At 37.5% G+C, this 9,575-nt stretch overlaps 1 protein-coding gene across 1 annotated transcript in view; it reads right to left on the bottom strand.

Moving 5' to 3' along the window:
- Positions 1–263: 263 nt before the first annotated feature.
- Positions 264–9,575, bottom strand: part of TXNDC16 (thioredoxin domain containing 16) — a 101,465-nt gene continuing 92,153 nt past the window's right edge. Inside the window, exons 20-21 of the mRNA XM_005867909.2 lie at positions 2,627–2,770; positions 264–302 (exon numbers count right to left, since the gene is read on the bottom strand). Coding sequence (XP_005867971.2) covers positions 2,651–2,770 — 120 coding nt within the window. The 3' untranslated portion in view covers positions 264–302; positions 2,627–2,650. The remainder of the gene's footprint in view (positions 303–2,626; positions 2,771–9,575) is intronic.

Here is a 9,575-nt window from a genome sequence, read left to right as displayed (position 1 = left end):
AACATTTATCAGTCCAAATCCAAAGCCCGTTCTCTAACCACTGTACCATACTGCCTCTCCCAGATGTTTCTGGATATATAACTATTCTTAATTCCCTTAAGCAAACATGAGAGTTTCTTTGACACTTTCATTAGACTATTTTTAGGAAAACTATCTTCCAATAGCTTCCTCCCCTCCCCAAGTGTATCTTTAGAAACAAGAATAATCCTACCTTACTGTGTCATTTGGGATTTACTTACTGTTCACATTGGTCAAGACCATTTACAGCTGGCTGGTGTATCCTCACAGTCCAGTCCCAGTAACTTTGGGAAGAGATTTAAATGCATTAGTCACTCTACTTACAATAAACCAGACTTTCAGGACATTCATGGAACAAAGGACTGGCTATCTGGTTATGTTGTATCTCAAACAAGGAAATAGGTTTAAATGTGAGGAAAATTAATTCTTCAAAAATAGGCTTCCTAACTATATAAAATATCCCCATGGGAAACAGAAACTCCAGGCTGCATCTGATGTCGGAGGAAGTGAGTGTTTTATTTGATTAAGCAGCTGACGTGAAGTTTTGCCTACTCTAAGTCAGGAGGGCCGTCTGGACTATTTCACAAGACTCCAGATTCTGCATCTGTTTTTTAATAGCTCTTGAGGTCTATATAAGGACGGACTCTGGGTTATCCAAATGGAATCTTGGTTAAGCTTCCATTAATATATCTTATTAATAGAAAAAAAATAAGGATGATTTTAAGAGACTATGAAATTACAACATGCAAACCATAAAGTGTTAGAATACGAATCAGCTCTAAGTGGGAAAGATGTTTGAATTCTCTTACTTAAAAATCCAGTAATAGGTCATTTTAGTATTGTTTTTACATGTGCAAAATGAAATGTTAGGGACAGGAAAGACTTTCTTTGGTATCATCCCTCTAAATCAGCGGTTCTCAACCTGTGGGTCGCGACCCCTTTGGTCAAACGACCCTTTCACAGGGGTCGCCTAAGACCATCAGAAAACACATATATAATTACATATTGTTTTTGTGATTAATCACTATACTTTAATTATGTTCAATTTGTAACAATGAAATTGGGGGTCACCACAACATGAGGAACTGTATTAAAGGGTCTCGGCATTAGGAAGGTTGAGAACCACTGCTCTAAATGGATGTGAAGGTGACTCAGGTTTAATTCCAAGTTTTGCTACTAGTGAGCTGGATGGCTCATGAATTTTTATCTCAAACACAGGCTTGTATATCAGCTCCTTAATGCTACATGTCTAGTTATCATTTTGTTGATTTCTAGATTAATTGCACTGTGGTCAGAGAACATGCACTGTATGGTTTTAGTTGTTAAATTATTGAGACCTGCTTTATAGCTCAGCACATGTCACTTCTTATACATGTCCCATGTGTGCTGGAAAAGAACGTGTATTTTGCAATTTGGTGAAGGAAGTTAGTCATTTACAAATGACATTGTTTAAATCTTCAATTATCTTCCCTTATTTTTTTTCTATTGGCTCTATTAATTACTTAGATACTTAAAAATTGAATATGATGGAAAACTTATGAACTTCTATTACTTTATGCTGCATATAATTTGAAACTATTAGGTAATTATACATTTACAACTTTTATAAATTACTGATGAATTAAACATTTGTCATTATGAAGTGATCTTTAATTACGCTTTTTGCCTTAATGTCTATCTGACCAGTTTTCTCTTACTTAGAAATTGAATGATATAACTTTTTTTTTATCCTTTTACTTTAACCTTTCTGTATATTTAACATGTAACTCTTGTAAAGTGTATATGATTGGCTTTTTTAAAAAATCCTGCTTAACAATCATTTAATTTGAACATTTGGTCCATTTGCACTTACTTACTGGCATTTCAGTTTAAATCTGTCTTATTTATCCCTCCTATTTTATGTTTCCTTTATTTTCCTTTCTTGCCTTCTTTTGGTTATTTTTTTATGCTACAATTCCCCCCGCCCCCCACACACACACACTCATAGTGTCAAAGTTTTTGATTCTTTTAGTAGATACCCTCAAAATTACAAAAATGCATACTTATTGCCTTTTATAACCTAAAATCAATCAATAACTTTATCTTTTCCCAGGGATCATAAACTATACTAACTCTATTAACTTCTTCCCCTACTTACGTATTATTGTTGTATTTGGTCATCTTTTTCTCCTGCACCTTTTAAGATTGTCTTTGATGTTTTGTTGTTTCACTGTGTGTCTAGTATAGATTTCTTTTTATTTAATCTGCTTAGGAATTTATAAACTTCCTGAATTTGTGAACTGGTATCTTTCATAATCCCAGAAAATTTTCAGTAATTATTTCCTCATGTAGCAATTCCTGAATGTGGTGGGAAGGAATGATTTTGAGCAGAACTCAATGTGGTAGCAATTAATTGTATTGCCTTCAACCTGGCTGCCTATTGTTTATACCCCAAGGAATAGAGAATAAAGTTCTGGGGGAGAAAAAGCTGAGTTATTCTGAAAGGACAAGTTTAATAAAAGATTTGCAAAAACAAAAATGATATAGTAAGACAGAGTCAGAAGACATCATGTACAAGTTTAATAAACATATTTTTAACACAAATGAGAAGACCTCTTCTTGCTCTCACCTTTATTTCAGAACAGTGAGTAGATCAGGTGGGCAGATACAACCACAAAAGAGGAAATGGCATGAGAGCCAACATTATAATATCTGAGATAAACTTCGGTAATGGGAGAACAGGAAGATGTTCTGGGTGCTTTAGAACTTGCCACTGCAGGACAAGGGAACAGAAAGGTAGGAATGTGCAGAGAACTGGAATTCTGACTCAGAAATTGCTATTACTATGTTCTAACCAATCTTGGTTGTAACCTTCAAGACTGATGTGGCCTCAAAGCCAAAAACATTCAAACACTCCATGGACAATAAAATTCTGGCAAAAGCAGTTCTTTCCTATTGGCCTCCTTCAAGGGAATTCTACCAATTACAGAAGAATTGAATCAAGTCTTTGGAAACGTTAACATTTTACAGCTAAAAATCACATGCACAACTTATAGAAAGAACACCAGTTCGTCAACGATATATGGTCTTCAATCCATTGATGTTGCCACTCTCTCTGTTTAGACCCTTCCTATATCATTTAGAATTTGTCTGGCTTCTATTCCAGGGCCCATCATTTAGTCACTCACTAACATAAGCTCTAAGTTACTCTTTTTCTGCCACCCTTGACTCCTATTCTCCCACTCCTACCCTATCATGCTTGGTTGGCAAAGATGGAAGAATCAAATATCTGCCTCCTCTCTGCCAATAAGGATCCCAATAGTCGAACACAGCTAGAGAAAAATCACATCCACAGCAAAGTAAATTCATGTTAAGTTCATGATTCCACCTCAAATGCCCATCAAACCAACTTTATCTAGTTTCCTACACTCAAAACTGACTCTGCTTTCTCTTTTCTCCTCAAACTTCCTACTTCATTGCCCTGTCTCAATTTTAGCTTATAATCTTGTATACTCCACTGACAACACAATAAATTAGGCAGAAATTCTATTTTTCCATCACTAACTATGCAAGTCTACCTGTGTCTATACCTTCTCCTTCTTCCCTGTTTACTACTAAGAACAAGGCTCTCCTCCTATGGAAGAGCAATCCCTCCACCTAAATGATGGATCCCAGTCAGAACCCCCTTATGAAGAACTTCCCTCCTTCCATCATCCCCTCATTCTATGTTGAAGTAACTCCTATCCTAAAAAAATTACTCTGGCTTCACATGCCCCTTTTGCCACTGCCCCATTTCTCTGCTTACCTTTGTAGCAAAATTTCTCAGTAGCTCTTCTTCCACTCTTTTCAATTCATATAGCAACTCTCTCCAATCTGGCTTCTCTCCACAACCTCTACACTGAAATTTGTTTTGAGGACACCAATGACCCTTGCTGCCAAGTCACCTTTTTGACATCTTGCTCTCTCCATCTTATCTGATACAAGTAAATATCCACTCTTGGAGAGACACTCCCATTTCTGGCCTAAAGGCACTAAAGTGATAGCATATTCTCTTGGTTTTCCTCCACCTCTCCGGCAGCTGCTTAAAATGCTTTGGTCCCCCAGGATTCCATCTCTTTTCATCCTACATTCCTTCTCTAGGTGATTTCATCCAATCCCATGGATTTAAATACCATTCACATCCAAATTGCTCTCTCTGATTCAAACCAGTATCCCAGTACCTCATCTCTCTGACCCTTATATGTTGACATCTCCTAGGTTCAGTAATTGAAATGCTTTCCTCTTCTGCGTTCACTCTTGTGTTCTCACTCAGTCTTGTGGCTTTAAATACTACCAATACCCTGGCAACTCCTGAGTTACACCTCCAAATCAAACCTCTCCTCTCAACTCTTGATTTGTATATCCTTTGGACTATTTGACATTGCCACCTGAATGTCTAACAAGCGTCTTAAACCTAACAGATAAAAATTAAATTCCTGATTCCCTATTCCACCTCCCAACCTGGAATATTGTATCTCAATTGATGGTAATTCCATCCTTCCAGTTGCTCAGCCCAAAATTCTTGGGTGTCACCCTTGACTTGTCGCTTTCTCTCACACCTCGAATTTAATCCATCAGCAAATCTGTCAGCTATACTTTCCAAATATATCCAGATGTCTCCTACCTGCATCATCCGAGACCAAGCCATACTGTCAGCTCTCATCTGAATTATTGCAATAGCCTTCTAACTATTCTCCCCCTTCTGTCCTTATTCAGCTCAGCCTATTCCCTGCTCAGCAATAGAGGGATCACTTGGACTGAAAAATCAGGTCACATCACTCTCCTGGACACTTAAAATGGTCTAATGGTTTCCAATCACACTTAGAATGTGAGGTCCTTGCCATGACTAATAAAGCCTTGAGTGAAAAGACCTTTGGCTATATCTCCAACCTCATTTTCTACTATTCTTTTCTCACATTCCAGCCAATGAGTTCCTTAGTGTTCCTTAAAAATATCAGGCTTTTCCCCACCTCAGCGCCTTTGCATTTGCTAGTCCCTTTGTCTAGAGCAGCGGTTCTCAATCTTCCTAATGCCACGACCCTTTAATACAGTTCCTCATGTCGTGGTGACCCCCAATTTCATTGTTACAAATTGAACATAATTAAAGTATAGTGATTAATCACAAAAACAATATGTAATTATATATGTGTTTTCTGATGGTCTTAGACGACCCCTGTGAAAGGGTCGTTCAACCCCCAAAGGGGTCACGACCCACAGGTTGAGAACCGCTGATCTAGAACATTTTTTTTCCTCACAAAGAACTGTAAGGCTTGCTTCCTTGCTGCTGCTGCTGCTTCTTCTTCTTCTTTTTCGCTCAAATATCTTATCAGTGTGCCTTCCTTACCTATTTCCTATTTTTTAAAATGTCTCCCATACTACTCCCCATTTGCCTTTGACATAGTTTTCTTCATAGTGGTCATCACCCATCTTTGTATTACTTGTTTATTTTCTATCTCACATGCACTAGACTGTGCCATGAAAAAAGGGGCTATGTTTTATTCACACTGCCAAAATCAGTTCTACAGATTTTTAAAATATATTTTTATTATTGATTTCAGAAGAAAGGGAGAGGGGGGGAGAGATAGAAATATCAATAATGAGAATCATTGATCAGCTGCCTCCTGCATGGCCCACACTAGGGATCAAGCCCACAACCTGGGCATGAGTCCCCACTGGGAATTGAACTGTGACCTCCTGGTTCATAGGTCGACACTCAACAACTGAGCCACGCCAGCTGGACTACATATTTTTTTATCTCACAATTTCTATGAGTCAGGAGTCCAGGCATGAATTGATGGTGTCCTCTGCTCAGAGTTTCACAAGCTGCATTCTCATCTGGAGGCTTAGTAAGGAAGAATCCCCTTCCAAACTCATTCAGATTGTTGGCAGAATTTATTTCCTTGGGCTCTATGACTGAGGCCCCCAGGATTTTTGCAGGCTGCTGACCAGAATTTACCTGCAGTGCTTAGAGGAATCCTACTCACTCCATTAAGAAGTGAAGAGAATCTCTAGTGCATGCTAGCAAGATGGCTATATGTATGTATTATATACACATATTTTAATGTAGTTGTGAGAGTGACACTCATTGCCTTTGCCATATTCTATTGGTTGAAAGCAAGTCACAGGTCCCACCTACTTGAGGAGAGGGTATTATATAGGGTATGAATTTATGTTTTGGGAAAACTCAAATAACTTGTCTGTGTTTGTAAAGCCACAATTGCCAGGATAAATGATTTTCCCATATTTCTAAAATGGCAGTGATATATTTTTGACTTAATAGATTTTACTGTAGAAAAAGGGCATTTCTCTGTCTTGTGATTTTTATTTCATCAGACTTTTTTCTTTCCCCTAATTCAGCAGGTTTAATAGTCATTATGACACTTTCAGTGTTGGTGGCGGGGGTGGGGAGGAATTCAGTGGCAGTTAAGAATATCTTTGGGAGAGACCAAGATGGCGGCATAGGTAAACACCGGAGACTGCTGCCGCAAACAAGGGCATTTCTCTGTCTTGTGATTTTTATTTCATCAGACTTTTTTCTTTCCCCTAATTCAGCAGGTTTAATAGTCATTATGACACTTGCTGTGTGGGTGGCGGGGGTGGGGAGGAATTCAGTGGCAGTTAAGAATATCTTTGATGAAGCAGTAAAATTATTATGTCTTTTTAATGTTAAGTGATGAAATGGAAAGTGTACACAAAGAACCAATGCAGCATTTCAAAGTATGATGTTATCTTAAGAAAAAGCAATTGTGTGATTGCATTGAGAGCTAAACTAGCCAAGTATTCATTGGTTTTTCATAGAACACCATTTTACTGGAAAGAATAAACTATGGTTAGACGTGAGTATTTAGCAGACGTTTTCTAAAATATTGAAGAAGTAAGCCTGACAGTATTGAGCCAACCTTGCATCCTTGATATAAACTCCACTTAGCTATGATGTACTCTTTTCCATCTATTATTAGATAATATTTGGCAATTTTTGTTGAAGATTTTGTGTGCATGTTTATGAAGAATACTGGTTGTTGGTTTTTGTTTGTTTTTTTAAACAACAGAACTTTATTGTTTCATAGCTCTGGGGACTGGAAGTCTGAGATCAAGGTGTTGACAGGGTTGACGGCATTCTGAGGCCTCTCTCCTTATCCATAGATGGCTGTCTTCTCTCCCTTAGTCTTAGTCTTCACATGGTCTTTCCTCCGTGCATGCATGCCTGTGTCCAAATTTCCTTTTTTTAAATTCTTTATTGTTTAAAGTATTACTTATATTACATATGTCTTTTTCCCACATTGACCTCTCCCCAACCACCCCCACCCCATGCACATGCCTTCACTACCCTACTGTCTGTGTCCATTGGTTATGCTTATATGCATGCATACAAATCCTTGGTTGATCTCTTACCTCCCCTGCCTTCCCTCTGAAGTTTGACAGCCTGTTTGACGCTTTTCTGTCTCTGGATCTATTTTTGATCATCAGTTTATGTTGTTCATTATATTCCACAAATGAGTGAGATCATGTGATATTTATCTTTCTCCAACTGGCTTATTTTGCTTAGCATAATGCTCTCCATGTCCATCCATGCTGTAACGAATGGTAGATACTGGTTGTTTTTTCTTTCGTAATGACTTTGTCTGGATTTGGTCTCAGGATAATAGAGGCAAGTACATCTTCCTCTTCTTTTTTGGAAGACCTTGTATAGAATTCATATTATTTTTCCTTAAACACTTGGTAGAATTTGCCAGTAAAACATCTAAGCCTGGAGCTTTCTTTCTAAAGAAGTTTTTAACTAAAAATTCAAGTTCTTCAATAAATATACAGTAATTAACGTTATCTATTTGTTCATGAGATCTGGTATTTAGTTCTCTTAAGGAATTTGATTAACTCACCTAAATCAAGAGTTGGCAAACTTTTTCTTAAATTTCTAGATAGTAAACATTTAGGCTTGTGGACTATATGATCTCTGCTGCCACTACTGAGCCATATACAATATGTAAACAAATGGGTGAGGCTTTGTTCCAAAAAAAAACTTTATTTACAAAACAGGCAATGGCCCACCTCTAATTTATCAAATTAAGTTGTCCATATTACCTTATCATCCTTTTAATTTCCATCTAAGCCCTGTTTTAGCTGTGTCACACATCTTGTTATGTTGGGTGTTTATTTTCATTTAATTTCATAATTTGTCTGATTCTCCTATGACTTTTTCTTTAACCCAAGGTTATTTAGAAGTGTGTTGATTAATTTCCAAAAATTTAGAACATTTCCAGGTATCTATTAGTGACTTTTATTTTATTTCCATTGTGGCCAGAGAGCTAATGTATGATTTTAATCTCTTCAATTACTTTAGATTTATTTATGGTCCAGAATACAATCTACCTTGGTGAATCTTCTATGTATACTCGAAAAAAACCAAACACGTATATTCTTCTGTGGTTGAGTGGAATGTTCTACAAATGTCAACAAGGTAAAGTTCAACATTGTTCAGGTCTTTTATATCGTTATAGATTTTGTTTACTTGTTATATTAATTACTAAGAGTGCTGATGTATCCAGCTACTTAATAGATTTATCTAATTCTCCTTGCAGATCAGCTTCTAAAGATCTTTTAAAAGAGGTGAGTTGACCTCTTTATCATTATGTAATATCCCTCTTTATATCTTCTAATAGTCCTTGTTCTGCAGACTATTTTGTCTGATGTTAATACAACTACCACTCCAGCTATCTTTTAATTAGTATTTGCAAATTATCTATCTTCTCATCCTTTTAAATTTTGGGGATTTTTAAAGTATATAATCCTACTTTTAACATCTAATCTATAATCTCTCCCTTTTAATTGGGGTGTGTAGATCATTTACATTAATATATGTAGTGCAACAGGTGGATTTAAGTCTAATATTTTGTTAGGTATTTTCTATTTGTGCCATTTTTTTGTCATGGTCTTGCCTTCTTTTATATTGGGTGTTTTTTTAAGATTCCATTTTATCTCCACTATTGGCTAATTAGTGATGACTAAGGGCTTACATACATTTTTGATTTGTCACAATTTACCTATTTCTAAATAGTATTATACCACTTCACATAAATTGAGACCCTTACTACAATACACTTCCATTTCCTCCCTTATTAGTTGTTACTAGTAGCCCGGTGCACGAAATTCGTGCACATAAAAAGGGAATTAATTAGAGGAAATATTTTAATATTGCTATTTTCCCTTTCTCTATAATAGAAGTGTGAGGGATGAAAGAAAATTAGTAAAATGTATATGAAAATCTCCCTCCTGTCAAAGCCTGGGGTGTGCTGCGGGAACTAGAGCCAAGTCCCTGCCCACCACCCGTACGCACTTCGAAAACACAGGAGACCTAGACCTGGCCAGCCCCACCTCCATTGGGTGAGACCCAGACCTGGCCGACCCCACCCCTGTCAAGCCCCTCCGGGCGGGGGGCACAGCCTCAGGTTCCCTAGCCCATTGCCGGGTGAGGGGCACAGCCTCAGATCCCCAGGCCTGGCGCCTGGGTAGGGGGTGCAGCCTGAGGTCCCCTGTCAAGCCCC

Source organism: Myotis brandtii, unplaced genomic scaffold, assembly GCF_000412655.1.
Source record: "Myotis brandtii unplaced genomic scaffold, ASM41265v1 scaffold253, whole genome shotgun sequence".
Taxonomy (NCBI): domain Eukaryota; kingdom Metazoa; phylum Chordata; class Mammalia; order Chiroptera; family Vespertilionidae; genus Myotis; species Myotis brandtii.
Note: the sequence above shows the minus strand (reverse complement) of the source record. Positions and strands in the feature narration are given on the sequence as shown.